At 38.6% G+C, this 24,606-nt stretch overlaps 1 protein-coding gene across 1 annotated transcript in view; it reads left to right on the top strand.

Moving 5' to 3' along the window:
• The window catches only part of NELL2 (neural EGFL like 2), a 148,656-nt gene that overhangs the window by 69,899 nt on the left and 54,151 nt on the right, over window positions 1–24,606 (top strand). The window contains exon 13 of the mRNA XM_071733559.1: window positions 7,158–7,283. Coding sequence (XP_071589660.1) covers window positions 7,158–7,283 — 126 coding nt within the window. The remainder of the gene's footprint in view (window positions 1–7,157; window positions 7,284–24,606) is intronic.

The following is a 24,606-nucleotide window of genomic DNA, read 5'->3' on the forward strand; positions in this document are numbered from 1 at the left end:
TCTTTTTTGGAAGTGACATGTGGCAACAGTATTCCATATAGCTAAGAAATAAAGATTTCCATCTCCATCAACTGGCAGTGTTTGAATCATTACCTTGTCATTTTGGGTTGGGCTGGAAAACTAATCAAGCAGAAAGAAAAACTTTCACTCCAGGAGGGCAGAATGTTATTCCCTAGCCTCTACTAAAAAGTAATTAAACATTATTAATATTAAAAGAAAACATCAAAATTAAACAGTATTACTATATTATCAATTATTAATTTTTTTCTCAGGCTGTGTCATCTTCCATCATTATATTTTTGAGAAATCTAAATATGAAGAATTATCAGGCCAGTTCTAATGTGTCACTGTGTCAGAGTGGGCCAAATCCTTTTTGTCTGCCACAGCTCTTATTCAGGAGGATAGTAAAGCTTATTCCTAACTTACAGTGTACAAGTAATGTCCCTGACACCAGTTCATAATGTGTGCCACATACTGGGTTGCAGACAGTCCCATTGCCTGTAGCAGTGGAAGGGTTTGTACGTATATAAATTGAAGGATGTGATTCAGTGCTATTTGATTTTAATTACTTCTCCAGGAAGTATGTTCAGACTGATTCTATCATCCACCCATAGTCAAGACTGACAGTGATGTTATTACAATAAATAAATAAATAAATAAAGAAGAAAAAAGACCTGAAACTAATCATACAAAAGCAGCCTCTTTGAAACTCCTCCAAAGTCTTCTGTGCTACCAGTGGCTGGTAAAGAAATGCTTTCTTGTACTGACAGCAGCCTTTTTCCACCATCAATAAAATCACAACATGTTGCATTTTGTTTTAAAATGAGAAATTAAGATGAAATTTTTTTCACAAGTTGCTTAAATCTACAACCTCAAAGCAAAGGAGAAAAGAAACCAAAGCCTTAATTTTGTTATTGTTTTCCTAAATCTCCAGTTTTCCTTAGTAGCTGGGAGGTGACTACTGAAAGAATCAGATGCTGTTACTCCATGAAAAGTACCCAAAGCCAGCTGGTTGGTTTCCTTTCATAACTTAAAACCTCAGGCTAAAAATCTAACACAACTTTTGATATGTAGAGGCTGGATCCTCAAGAGCTGTAACAAAGACACAGAAAACCAGCATTTAAGCCAGCTTAAATTTAAAATAGATGTTCTTTCATAAAGAGTGCAGGGCAATAGCAGCCACAGTGACTGCATCTGTTGTGGGGGATGATGCATCGCCAGGAAGATGGTGCCAGTCTCTTCCCAGTTATACCCAGTGATAGACAAGAGGCAATGGATGGAAGCTTCAGCATAGGAGGTTCCATATAAACATGAGGAGAAATTTTTTCACTGTGAGGGTGACAGAGCACTGGCACAGGCTGCCCAAGGATGTTGTGGAGTCTCCTTCTCTGGAGACATTCAGAACTCACCTGGACGTGTTCCTATGTGACCTCCTGTAGGTGACCCTGCTCTGGGTCCCTTCCAACCCCTGACTTCCTGTGATTTTGTGGGACATTAACTAATGTGATATGGCTGTGATACCAGCAGTTCTGTAGAACAGGAGGTAATCTACTGGGTAGTTTGTGGAAATATGCTACATCCTTTACACCACCCCCAAGCTCCCAATACAATCCAACTTACAGGGGCCTTAACACAGTTTTTCAGGTACTATCCTGTTATGTATGCATCTGTTTTCAAATAAGGAGTTTTAAAATACAAACTGAGAAGTACAATCTGTGCTGTTTCTTCTTGCAGAGAATCTAATATATATATATCATCTATGTATGTATTGCTAATATTATTAATGCTAATACTAATAACATTAATGCTTGTTATTCCTCTATAAAATAGGGTAAAACAAAACCACTAACAGTGGCAAGTATTTCTGAATTCTTGACATTCATAGTTCAAAATGATGAGAAGCTGTCATCCTTTAAAAAAAGAAAAAAAATTTGCAGTTTAAATTAAAGACCTTTTTCTAACCAAATGCAATGCTGAAGGGGGGTGGATCATGAACTGGAGTCTCAGTAAGTTGTTCTGATATTTAGAATCTACTAATTAATCGTATACAACATCCTTTTTATTCTCAGTATGCAGCTTCATCAGACTAGTAATTTGGTGCCTAAGGAAATGCCCCCCCAGGATGCTTTCATATCTGACAGATAACTATATATAATTACTTGCTACATCATGTATACACTGCCATATAAATTAATGATAAGATATTAAATAGCAAGAAGATGCAGTTTGCCAAGCAAAGCATTACATGATGGTAGACATTATTTGTTTTAAAAATTTTTCCATGTGATATATATATTTTTTAAACTACATAGTATATGTGGAATCCAGTGATGTTTTCATGAGATCGAGATGAAGATTTTTATTTTCTTCCACGAGTCTCACTTGAAGTGGTAGCTGTTGAAGAGTATCTCCTGCTGCTGTTTAACAAGGACAGTTTTATCTCAACAGTCTGTCTTCCTTTCCAAAAACTGGGGCAAGTTGAAATAAAAACAACTCTTTGTTATAAATTATATTTCAGAATTGGTGTAATGTTGTATTGTGTCCTTTCAAATCTGTCTAGAACTTCTGTCAGGGAACGTAGACCTTGAATGACTTCGCCTTTATTTTAAGTGTATTTTCTCTCCTAAAAGCCCCATATTAGGCTGTGTGGACAGAGAAATCATGAACTTAAACAAGGATCAGAGACGTAAAATAACATGAAGGGAAAAGCACCAAGATGTGTAAAATTTTTATAAATGTTATCTGTGCAGTTTAATTATGGGCAAGGAAAGAACACACCTGTGTGAGGATCCAGTAATTAGAATTTCTTTTTAATGTAATTGATCCTTTAGCAGTCTAGTCAAGATACAACAACCTCTTATTAGTTCAATTACAACAGTGCTAACACTTATAATCCAACTCACCCAGTTTCTCCTAAGGTCCATGAATAATTCAAGAAAATCAATAGACACAAGGAGCTGCCCATTTCCTCCCACCCTCCATACGGATTGCTGCTGTGAGTTGGTCCAGGTTCTTTGCTGGGAGCAGCATGGTGGGGATGGTGGAAGGTTATTTTATCTTTTCTCCTGTGTCTGTGTATATGCCTGAGGTTATTTTTGTACATTTTAACTCAGTACATGGGTTATGTTCTTGTATTTGGTTCATGAGGTCAGTTTGGGTTCCTTAGGCTTAAGTGCTTTTCTGCCTGCCCACCACATGCCTCTAAAAGTGTGACCAGAGATCACTGATGCCTGATACTAGGGAGTTTTAAAGGAAATGGCTGGAGGCAGGACACTATCCATAAAGGATCCTCAGTTCTGGAAATATTTTCCTGTCTTTACACCCCAGATTTACTGACTTACTACTAGACTCATTTGTTCTGGCAGGCTTTTGTGGTAGGTAAAGGCAATGATGGATAGCGAGGCCAAAGGAGAGACTTTGTTTGTTAGCCTGAAGCTTTGGTCAACAATGATTTATAGGTGGCAGGTCAAGTTCCACCCCTGTTAATGGGATTGCAAAACTTAAATGGGAATTTTTTTCTGGGGAACCAAATTCATAGAGTACAGGAGGAAGGGATACAGGGAAACTTTTCCTGGGTTAGATATTTTGCATAAATTTTGTTTGAGTGCTTAGGGGGGGTAAAGAAAGGCATTTTTAAAATGTTTTTCAAGTCTAAATAAATCATTGAAGTGCAGATTCCAAACACTTTTGCACTAACCAATTTTCCCAGAGATGTCTCTTTCATCTCTTCCACTGGGAATAGAGCAGGTTGATGATCTCCATGACTACACTGTTGTCAGAACATCACAGCTGGTGGCTCAGCTACCACATCACAGGCTTTGAGCACACAAGTCTGTATTGTTGGATGTGTAGAGCCATTGGAGTGGTGCATTCATCCTATTGAGCTGACTGACTTCAGCATCTTGCTGGCTGAACAGTAAGACATTAATGTGCATTAATATGCTAACTAGGCTTTTTGGCAGGGGAAAATTAAGATAGATGTTGCAGGCTTTCTGGGATAATGAAATGCATCAGGTTTTCTGTTGTACTTGGTGCATTTGTGTCTAAAGGTGACTAAAAGGCTACATCAGTGTTTCAACCAGTAAGCAGGATGAAAAGGCTTTTATTTTGGTAGCTTGAAAGAGAACAGATGTTGGGCTCTTTCCCTGCCCCAGTTCAGTCTTCCTTGATCTGTAATACCTTAACCTCATGTATGTGAAGCTTCCATGTGGAGTGCTAAAGGGGGGATGGAATCTCACACTTTGTGTGACTGGTTGCCATTTGTTACTTCATCGTTTTTGTCCTAATTACTCTTTTTGTCCCATGGTGATGTAATTTAGTGCTAAAGTTGCAAACTGTTTGTAAAAGCAGCTTCTTACCAGCCCTGTGTCCATGGCATAGTGCAGTGGAGTTTTGAGACCTGATTGAGGTCTTTATGTGCCAATGAACTATAATACTGAGATAGTAGCAATAATTAGAATTTCATTTGCATTTCTTAGGCTTTTTAGAGATCTGGGTGGGAAAGAGTTTTGTTTTTCAGTGAGCATTTAAAAAATGTGGGCAATATCTTTGCAAGTCAATGGAAAAAAAAATCAGATTTATTCAAATTAAACATTTCAAAGTTAACTGTTGTAGCATTTTAAAAAATAGAACAAGCAGTTACAAAGAAAACATTTTGCAAAGCCTCAATATGGAGTATGTTGGCAAAACGAAAGCTTTTATTTAGAACACTTCTGATTAGAAATTTTTAATCGAAGTAGCTCTGGCTTTAAGTTTTGGATTGCAAAATGAAAACCTTTAGCGTTTGGGGTCTCCTGTGGCTATTTACCTGCCAAAGCAATAATTAATATTCTTTTCAGAAAGTTCTATGTAATGTTTTTGAGGCTTTGGATCTTTATGGAGAATTTTCTGAGGGTGCCAAAGCCAGCTCCTTGGCAGTCTGTTGATGCCAAGAACATAAGGCCTCTAATTACTCAAAGACTGATGTTGTTACTTAAATACAAATCAACACCATTAAGTTAATATGGAGTTGTGAACTGAAATTATGAAAGACACAAGTTGCATGGTTTGTGTTAGTAGTGGGGGCATATGCTCTAACTGCTGCCTGGTTTTGTGAGCTGCACATTTATCTTTCTTCAGAACACCTGTGCAGCAGGAGGTCTGCACAATTTGCCACTTTTCCCACTTTTCTGTGGAAGTCTTGTGATAACTTCACCTTTTTTTTTTTTCTTTTTTTTTTTTCCTCTTTTTCTTTTTCTTTTTTTAGAATTTCATGGGGGACTTGTTCTTAGCCCAAGCTTCTTGTCCTTAGCCCAAGTGTGCTCACTGTATTGCACATTTATTTGTGTTCATGTGTTCATGAAAGTTACAAAATTAGCTTTTTCAAACCAGCACCCAAACAGAGGTATAATTCTTTCATGTCTGTGGAGCTTATAGGGAAAGGTAGGAAATCAGCTCAAATGTATTGGCTGTGAAACTCTTAGGAGATGAGGTTGTGCAAAGCAGACAGGGCTCAACACCCTGAGCATTTGCAGCTGATACCTTCATGGTTTGAAACAAAAGGCCCTCAGCTTCTCCAGCAGAATCCATCAGAACAGTTGTACCAGGCAGAAAAACTGGTTAAAACAGAAACTTTTTTTCGAAACTGAGTGAAACTAGGAAATGACTACAGAATCACTAATCAGTGCTACATTATTTTGTACTGGAATGCAAATTTTCTTCTGGGAATGTAAAGGGGGAAAAACCCCCAAATGAGAATGGTTGGTCAGTAGCTATTGATTCAAAGAAATTCACTGGGAAGAGAGGATGAATAGTGAAATAAGCATATGACCTAACCAGAAATTAAATCTAGGATATTAAATCTATTTATATCACACCATTAAGAAGGTAACCATGGTTTGATCTTACATACCCAATCCATGGTTTAGAACTATCATTATACTCTGGAATGTAACACTCTTGTCCATCCAGATGCTTTACTTTCAAGTCTGAAAGCTGTAAACATAATTGAAATCAAAACCAATGAACAGGAAAAAATCAACAAAACAAGCCAACAATCTACCCTTTTGATTTTTAGCACACTTTAGGATGTCAAAAAGTTCAGTGGCACACTGCACGACAATGTAATTATATATACACATCTCAGTAATACTCTCTTTATCATTAGCATTACAGTAACATCATGTTACTAGTAATTTCCAAATTAATATAACTTTTCTTCATTGTGACATATTAATAGTGTACAGAAGTTTTTCTGTTATTTATGGTGTTTTCTCTGTCTTACCATTAAAGTATAACCTGCTACAACAAATATATCTAATTTTGCAACCTAAGGGAGTAACAAAACCAATCAGGTTTTGAAGTCCACACCTGAAGTGATTTATGTCTGGAGTTTTCTGTAGTGCTTTATAGTGCAGCAAATATTCCACCCCAACAAGCACTTTATCAAGTTGCGAATTATTTTCTGTCAGAGCAGGTCTTTATATAAAGCAGATTCCTCCAAGTTCCTGTCAGATATGGTGTGTGTATATGTATCTATATATATATATGTATGTAGATAGATATGGATATAGATACGTATTTTTTATATATTTAAACCAGTTATTAAATATTCTGGGGTTCTAAGAGAAACTTATTATTATTTCTCGTGTCTTTTCAGATCTTACTGTGTTCCTCACAGTTCCTTCCCAAACAGCTGTACTTGTTAGATCAAAGGCATATGGCTTGCATATAGTAGTGTGTTTGTATGCTGATAACTCCAGTGATTGTTCAGGTAGTGATGGATGGCATTGCACTGCTGAGGCAATTAATCTGCTGGGGTTTTTTGTTGGGTTTTTTGTTGGGTTTTGTTTTTGTTTTTGGTTTGTTTTTTTTTTGGTTCTTATTTAAATCATAGGAATAACATCATAGGTACTTCAAAAGGACTTTGGAAAGATGTAAGCCAGTGTAATCTCCTTTGTAACTTCACTAACAGATGTTCACATAAAGCTCATACTGCTTCTCACGTTTGAACGCCACAAGAAGTTCTCTTAAAGGAGAAGGTAAAAAAATCTCTCCAAAATGCATTGCTCCACAAGGGACTTCTTCATCTAACCTCCTCACAGTGAATAACAGAGTATAGAGAAATTGTGAGGAACACCACCTGATTTGACCTTTGTTGCTCTTTGTCTTCTTCACAGATATTGATGAGTGTGCTGAGGGGCGACACTACTGCCGGGAGAACACCGTGTGCGTGAACACACCCGGATCCTTCATGTGCATCTGCAGGACAGGATACATACGCATTGATGATTATTCATGTACAGGTAAGAGCTGGATATCCATGGTAGGAAACAATAGGGTGATGGTATTTGAGGAGCACTCTGGTGCAGTGGATCTTGGCTAGAGTCAGAAATTGTCTTCGTGAAATGCTAAACAGAATAAACAGCAAAATAATGACAAGGATGTGATGCAGAAAAGCTACTGTATTTTACAGATTGGTGTAGCAGTTGGCTGAAATTGTAAGGCAGTCTGGATCATCTTACAGGTCTACATGTCTTTGGGGGCTGGTAGAAAGGGTGAAGGAAGGAGGCTGAAGGGAAAAGCACGAGAGCAAAAATAGTGCTATGGGCCACTTGGTTTCTATGCGGCATACCAGCACAACTACACCTGGAGTACAATGATCCTCCTCCAGCTTTTGCTGGAGTTAAATTTGCTGCATATTAGTCTTGTTTTAACTCCTTCTGCACTGGGGAGGTTCCCCAGCTAAATCCCGAGTTCAAGGACAGGAGCTCTGCCTGCCTTGAGCAATGGGACTACACGGTCAGCCTTGTCTCTGTATCTTCCCTTTTTGTTCTCCTGACAGGTGGGTGCTCCAGAGGAGGTGTTGGGTTGATACTGACTTTCTCTTTTCTATTCCTTTGTTGCAAGCTATTTTAGTGTTAAGGAATGAAAACTGAATGTTTAAAATAGCCTTCTATATCAAAATCATACTGACTGTAAATGTTCCTGGGAGGGATATGGTTTTTTTTCTACTAGGCAGACAAAGCAAATATGATTCAAAGATGTGGCCCATTTTCTCACTGAAAAAAAGCATGTATGAACAAAATAGTACCACTGCTTTGTGTGTGCAGGGGAATGCATTAGCTCTTTCTGTAAGAGGATATATTTGTTCTCTAAAACTTTCTTGAAGTTCATAACATCTAACAATAGCACAATCTATAAATGGGTGAGAGTATTCAGAATGGGAAGAGAGCACCATGAAATTAATTATTAAACTTATTTTATCGTGGCCATTATGTTTTGGCATTTTGGGGCATCAGTGATATGTCTTGGTACAGAAACAGCATCTTCATAAGCTAGAATAATTGACCAAACATGCAAGTGTTCAGGGACATGAATTTGAAAACACATATGTGTGATTTTTTGTGTACTTTACATTCATTTCACATATACTAGTAGGCATTAATTTACTTCAGTAAGACCACATCTTGAAGGACTATGTTTTAGGCTGCTTGCAGCAGGTTCTTTCTGGAACAACCAGTATGTTTCTGATTATTCTTTCATGTTTTTCACAGTCTTAGCTGAGTGAAGCAACTGTTTCACTGCCTACCAAGTGTGAATTTTGGGATTATTTTAGGGCTGATTTTATCTAAATCACTTTTTCCACTTTGCTTGCCTTTGCTTGCTTTTCTGATTGAACTCTGCAAATGGTAAAACATTCCAAACAACTTCCCAGGGGCATTCAGTGCCTATAAATATAATAAAAGTATTTCTTGGTACTACTCACATTGCTTTCTTTGTATTTGCTGAAACCTGCTGTTGTGAAATTCAGGGTAGTTGAAGTGCTCTGGACAGTCAATCTGGTGTAAAACTTGCTGGAAATCAATTACCAGTCTCAAAATGAGTTTGGCTCCACATTTGTAAATGATAATTTCCTGTGAAATCAACCCGATGTGTGACAAGATTTCTAACTTTTCCTTCATCAAGCTAGGAAAAATTAATGCAAAAGGAAGTGAAGTGGATGAAAGGGTTTTGTAAGATTTCAAATCTTAAGACTTGCTATGCCAGATGAACTGTCATACAGTGACTTTCTGTATGTCTGAGCAATGCCACTTGCTGTCATTTGGGACCTGGAGTTTTTCTGGAGTCGATCCAACAGCTGCTCTGCACTGCTGAGCAGACTTCACTACTAACTAGAGCACTTCTTATATGAAGGAAGTCTGAAAGCATTTGGGTTCATCAGCCTGGAGAAGAGAAGGCTCTGGAGAGACCTTATAGCAGCCTTCCAGTACCTGAAGGGGGTCTAAAGTAAAGCTGAGGAGGGACTTTTTGCAGTGGTCTGTAGTAATAGGACAAGGGATAGTGGTTTGAAGCTGGAAGAGGGTAGATTTAGGTGACATTAGGAAGAAATTCTTTAGTGTGAAGGTGGTGAGACACTGGCACAGGTTGCCCAAGGAAGTTGTGGCTGCCCCCTCCCTGGACATGTTCAAGGCCAGGTTGGATGGGGCTTTGAGCAACCTGGTCTGGTGGGAGGTGTCCCTGACCATGTAGGGGGGCTGGAACTAGATGATCTTTAAGGTCCCTTCAAACCCAAACCATTCTATGATTCTATAAAAATTTATGACACTTGTGTGTGTCATTTCCACCAAACACCTAGTGAATGAAAGGCTAATTACATTTTAAAAATTGAGGGAAAAACAATATACATTTAAAGTCACGTGATTTGATCAGTAAATGGCATTTTGTCTGTGAGAGTGACACTGAGACCATTTACATTATAGCACTGTGTTAAAGTGGGTGGAAAGTGTATATATTTGTACATGAGACTGCTGTAAGTTTTTCACCCCTCAGCATATTCTTTTCCCTTGAATGGTTTTACTGAAAGCTCTTGATTTCAGAGACTTTTGTATGCACCCATTTGCACAGATGGGAAACTAAGAGGTGAAGGGAATACAAGTAGAGAGGTTTGTTGCTGTGGCTTTAACATGGAATCTGTGGAAATTTTACTTGAGGAGGTTGCTTGGCATTGGCTCTCCTGAAGAACTCTGTTCTGAGAACCAGCAAAAGTTGGATCTATAAGAAGTGCAGACCACGTTTTAAGGACATTGCTGGAGGATGTGTATGTTAATAGAAGAGTGCAAAGTAACAGTGGGAAAGAGTTTAGGATGATAATGTCAGAACTTTGCTGACCTGCAGACATACATTTAGGTTGGGCTGTTGTGCTTGGCTATAAGTGGCTCTTCATAAGTCTGATTTTCTCTTACAGCATACTGTGATATTTTAAAGCAAGTATTTTGCAAGAAAAACTTGTTACACTTTCCTTTATTGTCTTTTTTTTCTGTTTGTTTTTAATTTAAATGAATACTTAATGACACTTTCCTAAAAAAATCATATCTAGGTCTTGAGAAGGAAAAGTATTTTCCAAATACATTTTGTTTAGAGAATCAAGTGTGTTAGGGATCTCAACCTGTGTCAGCCAGCCTTGCATTTGCCCTGCTTAAGTCCATCAATTTAATCTGCCTTTTATGACTGCAGAGAGCAGCATGTAGAAATAATTGAGAATCCAGATACCAACTTGCCTTGCCCAGAACACTGTGTGTCATGGGTCTGTAACCAATCGACTGCAGCTGGGAATTATTTTAGTTAAGCTCAATTTTTGTGTTTTTTGTGTCATGGCAGTGCTAGTTCTTCAATTTAAGTGCATAGACCAAGCCTTTTTATCTAGCTCAAAAGCAAGACAGTAAGGAGAAAAGCAGTCATGTTAGACCAAAGAGACAGAGCTCTGCAAATTAAGGAGATATGTTTGAAAGATTTTGTGAAGAGTACCCTGTTAATTTGGTGTGTCTGTGAAAGTAAGGCTGTGCACTGTCCTTAAGAGAATTTTCTGGGGTTCTATGTTTATTTTTTCTTCAAATAATCAGATTTATTGTAGACGCTGTAAAATACCTTTGCATTCATACCCTTTTATAGTGTCTGCTTTGTGTAACTCGTGCAAAAAGTGGGTACCATAGGACATAGCTTCTGCATTGCTCTTTTCTGTTTTCCTTGAGATAAGTGGAAGCATCAGCTTGTAGAGCATCAGTTCTCAGCTACTGCAGAGGGGTGCTGTAAAGATGCCTCTTGACAACTGCTCATAAGAGCCGTGCTTCAGAAGCTTTACATGGACATCTTGTGTGTGCAAAGGCAATCCTGACCATTTTATGGGCACTTTGGTACTGCAAGCATCCTCCAAAAACTACCAAAGGCTCCAGAGCTTGCCTTGAAGTGGTTGTATAGTATGCAATTCCTCTCAAATATCCCAGTACTTGTACACAGAGAGTTATTTGACACACTTTTGTTTTTCCCAGTGTTGGTAACTATGTTTAGTCATTCAACTCTCTTTTGCCTCCTGCAGAATTTCAAGGTCTTGGCAAGTCTCTGTTTGCCTCATTGGCTATTCTGGGTTTAACTACCCAGCTGAAATATCACTGAAACTAAAGAGGAGGCAGGTTTTTAATCCAGTTCAAGAATAACAAGAATAAGGCAAACAAGCAGGAACTAACCCTGGGTGTTGCTAAATGTTAAATTTTCAAGATATATTTCAGGTCACACTGTGTCTTGTAATGCTGTGTAATTGAATGCAGTTATGGAACCATAGCTGTGCATAAAATAGATGACTTACTGTAAACTGGACTAGAAGCTCTGGTAGCACATCCTGGAGAATCTTACAAAGCAGGAAGAAAATGTTCTGTTGCTTGGCACTCATGTGTCTGTTTGTACAGGACAGCTGAAGCAAAGGAAAGAAATGCTGAAAAATTATATCTGAACCTTGATTAGGCAGGTTATGATGTGAGTGATGTCCGTGCAGCTTGCTGGCAGACTAACTTAAAATGCCTTATTGTTCCATTCTATGCTCACATATATAATTTAGCAGTCATTGATCAAAATAGAAAAGAGACATAAAATCAGTGACATTGAAAGGCTTTTCTCCTGTATGAGACATTTGAAAAGAAATCTGTGCTATCTATCTCTGTCAGAGGCCTGGGCACAAAAGACTGATTCAGACATTATATAGCTGCTTCCAAAACAGCTCAAGTCTCTTTCTTCCTGGCATGTTTATTACAAGTTTTACAATAGAACTGAATTACATTTTGATTTTTGCAACAAAAGATGTAATGAAGACATCAGTTTCAGATTTTGTTATTTGTATTCATCTTGGAAGCAAGGCATGCAGGGTTAGATTGAGTTAGTGACAATCGTATTTACACAGAAATCTGTTGTTCATGACTGATTTTTATGTTCAGAAATCAATCATAGCTATGGGAAGGGAGATGAGTCCTAAGCTGCGCCCATATGCCAAATGGGTGCACAAACTGCAAATTAGAGGCATAAAAAATATGCCCTAGGCTACCATGCTTTCCCTACTTTGGTATCATCTCATTCCTCTTCCACTTCGCTTCACAGGGCTTGAAATGTAATGCTGGGAGAGGGAAGGCAGAAAATGGCATGAGTCTCTGCTGGGGTAATTTTATATATGTAGTGGTATGGTACACTATCACTGTTAGATACGATTAATCTGAATGCTTTAGTATTCTGGAATAGTAACACTTCCATCCTTACTTTGCCTGGGATTACAAAAAAGCACGGGCTGTTTTCTGATTGGAAAAAATAAAGATTTCCTGCTGGAACAAAGATGCAACCAGTGCTGCCTCTAGTCTTTCAGGATGCTGCATGATCTGCAGCTGGTAGCCGTGCTCTGAACAGCACAATGCAAATCCTTTAATATCCTTTCATGCTCTGTATTTTATGTTTTTCTTTTCTAAATGGAAAAAGGAGAAGTTAGGAAATGAGAGATGAGATCTCCCTCTTCACACTTGGCTGTAACAATGAGGAGGTTTGAATAAGTACAGTGGATGGCAAGTCATATTTAGTCTGAGCACAGGCCTTTAGTTTCCTGCCTTGGGGCCACTCACCTCTCTATGTAACCCAACAAAAGCAGAACAGAAGGAAGAAGATCCTGTAGGATTTAGTGCATGATTCCTTGGTCATAGTCCTAGAATGGCTAAGTTTGGAAGGGACTGTAAAGGTCATCTTGTTCCAACCCCCTTGCCATGGGCAGGGACACCTACCATGAGATCAGGTTGCTCAAAGCCCCATCCAGTATGGCCCTGGACACTTCCAGATAGAGGCTGGATGGGGCCTTGAGCAACCTGATAAGGCAGGAGCCTGTCCTGTGGGTGGGAATCCCTGAGGTGGTGTGGGAAAGGTAACACGGGTGATGTGAACCTTCCAGAGAATCCCTCCCTAGGGACCGTTTTGAGTTTCCCACTTAGTGGCACTGGAGAGGGAGGTGTTGGGTGCCTGTGGGTGCCCGGGGATGGTGTCCTCAGTTGGTTCCCTGGAGGTGTGGTCTGGGTAAAATGGTAAATGACTGAACATAAGGCGGACATAAGAAGTATGGACAGTGTGAGTGTATAAACCAGAATAATGCCTGTACATGCTGCCATGTATGGGATTTAGTGAATTACCTGTTACACCCTTCTTTATTTTTTTTTTCTTTGTGCCCTGACACCAGTGAGATTTTACAATTGCACTGTTCTTTCTCAGGAAAGTCTTAACTGATGAAGTCTTAACTGATTAAATATTAAAAGTAGATGAGGCATGTTGCAAATCATGGCCTACTTCTTCCAAGCATGGTCTGGCCAAGCTAGGCTCTCATAACCATTTTTATAGTGTGCAGAACTTGTAGCTTTTTTCCCAACCATTTTCCATTACAGACAATGTTGTCCTTTTAATTTTCACTTTTAAGTCTTGCTGAATTTTTGCTACTACTTTCTCTTAGAAAGAAATAGCTTAGAAGCCAAAGGAGTTGACAAAATAAGAGAAGATTCTAAGTCTGTGAGGCTGTTATGATGTATTGCAGACTGGTGCTATCATGTTTGTGCTCCTGGTTTTACTTTCAGACTTCTAAAGAGAATTATGAAGGATTTTTATATAACATACCATGACTGTGGTGGGAAGATTTGCAGGGATTCTTTTCTTCAATGTGGTGTGGTTGCACAGTCTAAATAGATGGAAGGGATGAAGTCCTTCTTCAGAAATGAGGGGAACTATTGGAATAGATGGACTGCTTTGGTCTTTGGGCATTTTGACTCCATGTGGAAGGCAAACCTAAAGCAATGAAAGATGTGTTGGGCTCAGTGGGCTTGAAATGGGTGCATCCAGCTGGAACTTGCTAGGCCTCCCCCCACCTCTGCCCCAGTCTTTCCAAATCTTTATGTATCTCAGGGATTTTTCTAGCAACAATTTCCCCAAAATGCTGTCAATGCATTCACCAACATTTAATTATTTCCTGCAATAGCCTCTCACTGTAAACCGAAGCCTAATAATTGTTTCTGCATAAACTGCCAAGAAGCATGGTGGTAGCAAGTTGAGTGGCACCTGAAATGTTAATTTTCTGGAATACTGGTGGCTCTGCATATTTTTCAAATCAAATTAAATCACAAATCTGTTGCAAATTGGAAGGAATTCCAAGACCAGCATTAAAATAATTAAGGGTCTGGGGGGACTGACTTGACATATGGAAAAGATTTAATGAGAGAACTACACATTTAGCCATATAATGATGATGAATGTGCAAAAGTAGGAATTATAATAACAATAATACTAATTAATAATAACTTGAGGCGTATCAGTAGTAAAGGGAAAAATGCAGGGGGAATGGTCTGTACCACTGCAGATCAGTGACCAGTAGTTTTTTTTACAGATATTTTTTGCTTCTGACCCATATACCCTGCTTTGTAATTATATTGTGGGGTGACTTTGAAAAAATTGTACCTGGTAATGATGTATGGAAAACAGATAGTCACATTTAATCTGTTCAGTGCTCATGAATTTGATGATACCATCTCAACTATCTTTGTGTTCTTTTTCCTATGCAGCCATTATATTTTACTCACTTTGGTTTTCTGGCAGGCCACACAACTGTGATTTATTTTACATTTGCTTTGCCCAGAGTAATCACAGTTGTGTTCTTTCTGAGCCTTCCTGTTTGACTTTATTCTTGTAGATAGCTGTGGCCTATGAACAACCTGCACATCTATGGGATTTCAGCTAATGCCAGTGGAGATGTACCCAGATAAGAAGGATACTTTTTGGTTTTGGACTTCTCTAAGTATTGATACATGGTGGGGCTTTTGGATTCGTGTTTGTATGTGTGTCAGTGAAAAAAGGAATTTAAAGAAAGATATCTGGAGTACTTCTGTCTCCTTGCTGGCCATGGGTCAGGAGATGACAGGCTCATGATGTTTTCCAGAGACCGTGAGACAAATTCTAAAACTGCCAGACTTTCTCCACTGCTTTTGAACACGAGGAGTTAAAAGTATAATAGGAACTAGGTCTACCTTTAGAGACTTTTTTCTCTTCCCTCCTCATCTTTGGAAGTCTCAGTATTAGCTGTGTACATCTGACAAAATATCTGCTTTATATGAGCAAATGCCAAATTTTCACTCTCCTATTGAACAGAAGATAAACTCACATCTAGGTTGCTGTTTCTTTGTTTGTTTGTTTTTTAAATATAGTATATAGGCAAAGGTTGGGTCTCACTTTTCCTTCCTTCCTTCTTCGTTTACAATGTAAGTCTTCTGAGCATGCTTATGAGGAAACAGAGGCACAATCTTTTGCAATGCTAATGGAGCCCATCCTTATCCCTCAAGCAGAGATTCACCCACTTGAGAACCACGAGCCTGGTATCTGCATGGACTTGAAATGCCATTAACAGGGTCCTGCGATTTTGTTGAAATAACACAGCTCAAACACTGTTTATGATTCAGACTTCTAGATTATCAGGGGGTTTGCTAGCTGCCCAGTTGTTACCCTCTGCTTCTTGGAAGATAGCACCATTTTTGAGGGGGTGAATACACTCCCTGTCACATGTTTTTTTTATTAACATAGTACTCTGACATACTTTGGATGAATGATTCCTCTTGACATATAGAAACTCAAGTTCATAAAAGTGCATCTGCCTGTGGGCTTCTGTGCAGTTTTCACTGCATTATTTTTGACTTGTAAATCCATCAATTGTTTGAGATATCAGCAGTTTGAGAAGTTTCCTCTTTTGTAGCAGAAGTGATGTTTAACAGCAGGGATACTTGATTAAAAATTCTGTTTAATTGCTTGTGAGGATGCTGAAGGTAAAATCCATTTTTAATCTGTAGGGCACAGGTCAGGTAAGATTCTGGACTTGTGATACATTTATTCTGGATATTGAGGAAAGGCTCACTGATGGGTTCTGACGTGAGGTGGGAGATGAGTTTGCACCCGTTGACATTGGTAGGAGACAGATTCCAGCTAGCTGTCAAGTGTGGGTATTTTACTCTATCATGTGTTACTAGTTGGTTTTGTTCCAACTATACATTCCAGTTCCCACAAATGAGTTCTGAGAACTGGAAGGGAATGTCTCTCCTTGTTTAAAATGAATAAGATCTAGCTTAGATGTGAGGAATGAGGGCTACGTTTTAGTATCTGCACCAGCCTGTTCTGAGAGTGGTAGGGTTGTCTTGGGTTTCCTTGGAGGAAAGCTGCTGTAAAACTGATGTAATCCTGAGGTGAATGAAGTCATCCTGTTTTGTGTTGTAAACTCCATGCTTGTCCTCAGTTAATTCACAGTATAAATTTGGGCTGCTTTTTCAGATACACAGGAGCATACACAAGTCATCTTAAGGATAACAAGAGCTGGTAGTGCTTAGTACATTAATAAATGAGGCCACATTTAAATAAGTAAATAAATAAGGCCACGAGGTACAGCTTTATTCTGCACTGCTGTATATGCTTTACCCACAACTGCTGCAAAGAAGTTAAAAAAATTGTCTGTGATCTCAGATTATTAATATGCTTATAGTATACCAGCTTTTTTACTTGAAAATATTATAAGATGAGATGCAATGACAATAAAAAAGCTAATTTCCTGTTTATTTCCCTTGGCTTATTTTGATGAAATCAGCAACATTTAAAGTTTTCATCAAGTTCTGCAGCTTGTACAGCAGCTGAGTTTGTTGACCACGCTTAAGGAAAGGCTGAGAATAATTGTGCAGCATGGTGCAAGGGACAGAGCAATTAACAAGCATACTGACAGGGGCTTGTTGTAACATCACAGGAGCAACATACTACAGCTTGATTAAGGAAATGTTGTAGTCAGCAAACCACCAGAGAAAACATGAAGTTCTGGCTTTGTAATGATGTGGACAAGATGAGCCATCTGTCTTTTCCAGCTCTGATTACGATGATTCCCCCCCTCAGTTGTGTTAGGAGTAACATGCATGCACATACATTAACACATGGTGTAACTCAGATTCACTGAGGCAATGTGTCCAGCTACACTGTCCAGCTACACCATCAGGGTTCCTGTGAGTAATAAACACTTCAGAAACCAGCTTATGGGCACAGAGCATTTTTAACTCAAACCCTATTTGATTCCGATTTTCATTACTTGGACCAGCTTCTTACATCTGCTTTATAGCATGTCAGCCTACCTGAAGCTCTCAATCCTCTCTGAGGATAAATTCTGTCCAATATCCACTTTCTAGCTGTAAGATAGTTCACAAAGCTAATAAAGGAATTATCATTCAGACTGAGCTTGTTGCTAGGCGACTGCATTACTAAGATAACAGCACAAGTCATTTTTATGTACCTGCTCTATCTTATACAACAGAACTTACTTATGCTTTATTTGGATTGAATGGGGTTATTGTTGACAACTTTGGAGGCTGTTTTAACTTCAAGTGAGATCTTTTTTTTTTTTTTATTTTTTCCCCAGAGGATACTTCTCTAGGTCCCATTTCCTCCTTGGTTACTCACTCAGTTCTTAACAACTGTTCATCTGGTTATGCAATTATGGCAGGTTTGATTTCTCAACTGATCAAAATCCAACACACTTTAAAATTTTTCTTGGTAGAATATGATTTGACTGGATAAATAAAAAATGTACTCCTTTTACAAAGATACAGATGTATGAGTTGATAAATAGAAAATGTGTTCCTTTGACAAAGATACAAATGTATAATCATCTGTATTGGATGCTTAATTCTTTAACAGAAAGAATCATTTTACCAATTATATTTATTTTTAGTATATATATATAATACATATACCAATACATTATATGGCTGGATTCCCTGTTGGCCTTGGGAATGGAGGATGGTAAAAGGTGTCCTGTGAGTAACAAGTCTCTAACTGTTTTGCATTTCTACAGCTTCTGTATGCTGTCTAAAATCTGTCTTGCTGCAGAAGCAGAACATAAGAATTTATTTTTTTTTTTTTTTACATGGAGTATATTTTGCATTCTCATCATGATGAGGAATTTTTTCAGTATTTAAAAGGTATTATCAAGCATCAACTTGAGAACACAGTTTAAAACAGTAACACAGAAGAGACTGAGATCTTTCTGTTATGTTAAATTTCTGAAATAGCACTATTCAAAAAAATTAAAATTATTTCAATATTTATCTCACAGTATTTTAACAGGCACCCAGTGTACCTCCTAATTCTCCGTGTTCTGAACCCCTCTGCAGCTTTCAAGCACCCAGTGTCCCTTGACAGCTTCTACAATGCAGTTATGTGCTGTGTCATGACAATGTGATTGGAAATTAGAGACGTAGCAAAATTAACAGTGTATATTGTAAAATTAGACAGTCTAACAAACCATACAGCACTGAAGGAATTATTCATTTCCATAGCTAATTATGTTGACTCTTCATCTCAGGATTTTACTGAAGTTGACACAGGATGTGGAATTCAGCTTGCAGTTAAGACACCCCAATGTAGATGTCTTTATCTAAGATCACATTGTAATCAACAGAGGTCAAGGATTAGTCTGGATCCAGCTCAGTTGTCTATTTACAGGTTCTAGGCAGTCAGTGTTGTGGGATTAGCAGAGCTGACACAAGACCTACCTTGTAGGTCTTGGCGCTTTTTCAGTTCTGCTGTGTGTGAACAGAATAGTTTCTCTCTTTCCACAGGTGTGAGTCTTTTATCTGTGGGCAACTCAACCCCATGTTAAGTATCTATTTTACACCTTCTGAGGTCTGTAGGTGACACCATCTGAAATGTGAAATTAGATGCCTATAGCAAGATCTGGTTGCCCAGCTGTAGGTCTAGTGCCTTTTTAGATGCCGTGGTGTGTCCCACTTGCTTTCCAAATGCTTTTACAGTCTTCTTGTAGAGACTCATGTTAAAGCCTTTGCTGATGTTTTGGATAGCCACGTGGTACCAGGTTAGAGAGTTAGCTAGACATGTGTTTATGCAGTGAAATCCTGCCCATAATGCAGACGTAGGCACCTGAATTTAGATACCTTATCTGGAACTGAAGTGTACCCAGAATTACTAGCAACAAAACAGCTGCAATTTTTGTTTTGAAGGGTTTGAGTAATAGAGACTGAAGAGTACATGGGGTATTGTCTGGTCAAAACTTCTTCACCTGTTCATCCCAATACTGGATGGTAGTTGTGAACTGTGTGAATTAGGATGATGGTAGTGAGAGGATGGCTGATACTCATTAACCACAACATGACAGCCTTTCACAGCTGGGCTTCCCCTGGCCCATCCTTCTGTGGATGATCAGACAGTGAAAGATAGACTGGGGAGATCAGGGAGCACAGTAGGTAGCCTTGAGGACACTTTCTTTGAAGCTGTAAGGATCTTTCTGGCTCAGGAGATGGGAATCTGCTGCTGTCTCATTGACCGAGCCAGAAGTGAAGGAAGTTGGAGAGCTCAGATCTCTCGTGTCTGAGCCAGCTGGTGGCTGCCTCATGCCAGGAGAGTGTAGCCTGTTCTCAGAGGGACTCCAGCCAAGGTCACTAAGAGATTGGAGTTACTGTTTGAAACAAGATAGTTTTTAAAAAAGAAATAGTGGAGTTTTTTAAGATTTTCAGAGAATACTGTATTGAAGTCAGGAGTTTTCTGTGTGTTCACACTAACGTCAGGGTGACCTAAAGCCATGATATAAATTAGCCAGTTTTAAGGGTACTGGATGCAGCTGGAAGTTCATGGATATAATGTCCGTCTGCTTGTGTTTTACTGCTGAAAGACATTTCCAGTCTTAAGAGAACACAGTTGTAAGAAAAGGAAGAGATTAAGAAGATAACTGTTTGTCCAGACAGGACATAACTTTTTAAAATTTTGTCCAGGGCTTCAGAACCTTTTCTTTTAATACCATATCTGCAAGTTTTTCCTTTCAGTGAATATGGAAGTTTCCTGTTCTGACAGATAGGAATCCCTGAATTATTTCTGGTGAGACAATCTGTGAGCAAGGAAGCTTTTAATTCTTTATAATCTGATTCCCAGTGCGTGCCACATGGTATGTCCAGTAATTATTGACTTCTGAAACAACATTCATGAAATGTTTATAAGAGATTAACCTACTTTATGCTAAATGGCAGACTGATTCATGAACTCACGTTTTGTACTGTCAGTCAGTATAACTTAGTATTTGTCATCTTCTTTGACAAGTCCTTCCTAGGAATGTCTGTGCAATGAATCATTATCAATATTACTCCCTTTTGTCAGTCTTTTGAACTGATGTTTCTCAGCTCACAAAACCAGATGTACGTCACTGCATCAAGCTTCTTCTTCAAATTAGAAATTGATTTCTACAGCCAGAAAAATTCAAGTAGCCTTTTGACTTACAACCCTCTCTTCCAGCCACGTGTTTGGGTAGTGGCCTTACTTGTGGTACAGACTGTCTGGCCACAGCAGGCATTGTGTCCTTGCTAGTCCTGCTTTGCATGGCCAATTATACTGAAATATACCCTGAAATGCATTGGTAAAGTGTAGAGCAAACATATTGGGCTTATCCACTACACTGACACATCTGGTGCCTGTGTTCCTATGTGTAATCCCAAAGAAAGGCTTCTTTTTAAAGTTCTGCATATAACATCTGATTTACACTGAAATGTGTTGATGATTCTGCAGCCAGGCTGTGGCTGACCCTGCACAAATGCATAGAGAGGAAGATAAACTCATGGTTTTTCCTACCCTTCTAGTTTTGTCTAAAACTATGTTCCGTTCCAGACTTTGCTCCTTCTGTATTTGCCAGCTCATTTAAATGAATAAAGGAGACAGTGATTGGCAGGACCACTCCAAAACAGTCAGAAAGAGTGGGCCAACATGAAGGAATAAATACCACCTCCTGAGAAAATATATTGGAACCCATCCTTAGGGTTTTTTACTGCTGGTGCCTCAAGGAAGGCTGGCTGGCCAAATCATCATTAATTTTAAAAGTCACATTGATAAAAAGGGAAGCATTGCTGGCTTTGCTGTGCCTCCTTAAACATGGTTCTTGGGGGAAATGACACTTCTGTGAGTGAAGTTACATATTGTGAGGCAGTGTTTCTGAAAGTACTGTGACTGTAGAAGATATCTGATATTTTTCCTGAGGGCATTCTCTATATGAAGAACTGTTCTGTCTTTTAAAAATTTTATTTTATTTTAAGAAAACACTAGTGCTTTTGAATCATCTTCAAAGCTGAACTGGAAACTGAAAACTGAAATTATTTCAGAAATGGTATTCAACTGACTTTTTTGAAACCAGGCCCTTATACAATTTGTGCAGTCATTTGTGCAAAACTTGAGGCCCTCCCCATCAAATAACAAAAAACCTTAGAACATCTTGATGTTTCTCTTGAAAAACAAGAGTTCTGTCAACAAGTTTAGCAATGAAATAGGAGCTGCTCTACCTAAATGGTTTGTAGGAGGTTTTTTGGGAGAATATTTTCTCTCTGATAAGCTTCCAAATCATCTTAAAAAGACTGTGTTTGTTTACTTCTGCCATTATATGCTGGAATATTTTCTTATAATGTGAATTATGTTTTTAGGAGAAGCAGTGAAAGGAATTGTACCAATTTTATATTTTAAAAGTAAAAAGGTATAGCATTCCAGGGAAATGCTTGCAGTCAGTTATCTTGATGAGCCTTTAACTCACTCAAAATCAAAAGTCACTGTTGTTTTCTGTAGGAGTTCTGTGAAACTGTCACAAGAGTGCAAGGAGAATTAAGTATCCTAATTTTTTTTTTTTTTTTTTTTTTTTTTTTTACCTTATCTGTTGTTTTAGGAATAAGCATTTTGTGAAAATGTCAATGTGCTTATTTATTTTCATTTTATTCCTTCATTTTTTTACCTGTTTCAGTGTGTTTCCCTTCCAATATATTAGTAAAAGAAACGTGCATTTGATTTAAATGGGGAACAGAATTTCATTCTGAATATTTATTTTCTAATGCAAAATAATATTAGAGTGGTAGACTGCTTAATCATGCAATAAAAGACGAATTTATACTTTCCCAAATATCTGTCTTGGCAGATATTGGAACTAATTTGTAAATACTTCCTAACTTAATGTCCAAGTCACATGGAAATGGAGATTTGGACTGGACTGCCAAAGATAAGCAGCTCTGAGTCACACAGATCAATCACATGGGAAAATATATTGTCAGCAACAGTAATTACAGCAGGTAATTGTGTCATTTACCCTGTTACAGACCAGTAAATGTGATGAGTTTGGAACATACCAACTGTCACACAATGTTAACTTTGATGTTTAGGGTTTGGAAACCTGTAGCAGAATGTAGTAGAATCTTGTAATGATGAGGCATTAAAAAAATAAAATAAATAAAGCTTTTACACTGTTCAAAATTGGTAGAAACGGGCAATTCTTTTCAAGAATTTCTGGAAAGGTGGGGGTCCATCAAGAGTAATATGTTTTAACATTTTCCTGTGTTTTTAATAAATTTGGAGTGTGCACATGCTTGGTATTACCTTGTTAATAGCTTTTCAGAAGCTGGAAAGAGATGTAGAATTTAACTTAACTTATGAAAACATCATTTTAATGTTTGGAAGGTAAATAGAGATTGTGGCTGGTGGTAGCCTGAACAGCTTTTCTAATCTACTTTGAATACCCTGTGTATATTCACATGGTTTACCTTCCATGGAGTTGGCTTCACCTTAGTCTGAAGTCCTCAAACATCTCAGCTTAAATACTAAATTTTACAAATAGGAGACATATGTAGGAAGTAAGATTACAAAGGTGAACCCATCCTGGGTTGACAGTAGTATTAGAAAAATGGAATACCAGGTGAAGATTTGCTTTTTTCTTAACTCAGTGATTTGATTCTAAATTCATGTTTTGTATTTGAGACCTTAACAATACTGTAGACTTAATGTCATCTGTAGTTCTGCTTTTTAGAGCAATTCCTGGGGTTGTTAAATAGGACAGCAAATTTGATGGCAGAACTTTTCAGATATGTAAACTTTACTAAGATGCTTTTTGCACATGCAAATATTTATTCATCAATATAAAATTCACATAAGTGTCTATTTATGTGAATAAATAAATAATTACTTGTAAGCTTAGCTGGCATTAGCAGTTGCAGCAACATGAGCATGATGTGGGCTAGAAAATCTGTGCATGAAACAAGAAAGTCACCTGGTGTCCAGTTTCATACCATTGCAGGGGGGGGAAGGAAGGTAGAAGACACTTTAATTGCATTTCCATTGCTACACTGTGCTGGTTTTTGTCAGAAGCAGTGCAGACATCTCTGAAGGTTATTTCCTGACATCAAGGGCTATGTCAGGACTGCAGAAGCTGAGAGCATTTCCTGGCTTCCACAGCTGGGTATGTGTGTCAGCTCTTCCCTGAATCTATGCTGTGGCTGCAGCTCTCTCCCCAGGTGCTTTTGTTTTCAGGGAAGACATCCTAGGTGCAGTGTTTGTGATGGATAAATTTTGCTGTGCTGTTTTGGTGTGTCTCTGTCAAGTGTCAGGGAGGATTTGCCCTATGGAAAACCAGGAGCATCACTAGAGACCCTATTAAGATTGACTTAAGTGCAAGGCATCAATATTATTCTGCTTTACCACCACTGGAGCATATTTTTTTCCCCATTCTCAAGTAGAAAACCTTGTTCAACCTCAGGTGAGCAACACTGAAAGAAGGCCTCCTCTCCCCATAGAGATGAAGAACTACAACTTTCTTATCAAAAATAGTGCTGCCCTACTTGATACCCAGTGAGTCATCTGATTGCCTGTGTCACAGCACCACCAGGGAAATAAGAGGAACCATGTCATGTATTAAGAAATCTCCCTGCTGGATGAGACAACAGGAAAATCACTTGTTTCTTAATATTATGATTTGGTACGTTGCTCTAGATTCCTGCAGACAAGAGCAGGATCAAAACAGCAGGAGCATTCCATCCACCACTGTGATGCCTCTCATTTTGTTTACCTGACAAGAACTGTTCCTTGATAATGGTGCAATGTGTTGTAACTGGTTTTCCAGGAATGAGCTGGCATGGAATGAGTTGGCATGATGCTATACAAAAAGTATAGAAGAGGGGCTTCAGTTGTCTCTAGAGAAATTTGAGTATGTCTGTATTTTATCATAGAATCATAAAATGGTTTGGGTTGGAAGAGACCCTCAAGATCATCTAGATCCAACCCTTCTGCATGGGCAGGGACACCTCCCACCAGACCAGGTTGCTCAAAGCCCCATCCAACCTGGATTGAACACTTCCAGGGATGGGACATCCACACCTTCTCTGAGCAGACTGGTCAGTTGTCTCACCACCCTCACAGTAAAGACTTTCTTCCTAATCAAACCACCTCTGCCCAGTACTTGATTGCTGA

Source organism: Heliangelus exortis, chromosome 1 (genome assembly GCF_036169615.1).
Source record: "Heliangelus exortis chromosome 1, bHelExo1.hap1, whole genome shotgun sequence".
In the NCBI taxonomy this organism is placed as follows: Eukaryota; Metazoa; Chordata; class Aves; order Apodiformes; family Trochilidae; genus Heliangelus; species Heliangelus exortis.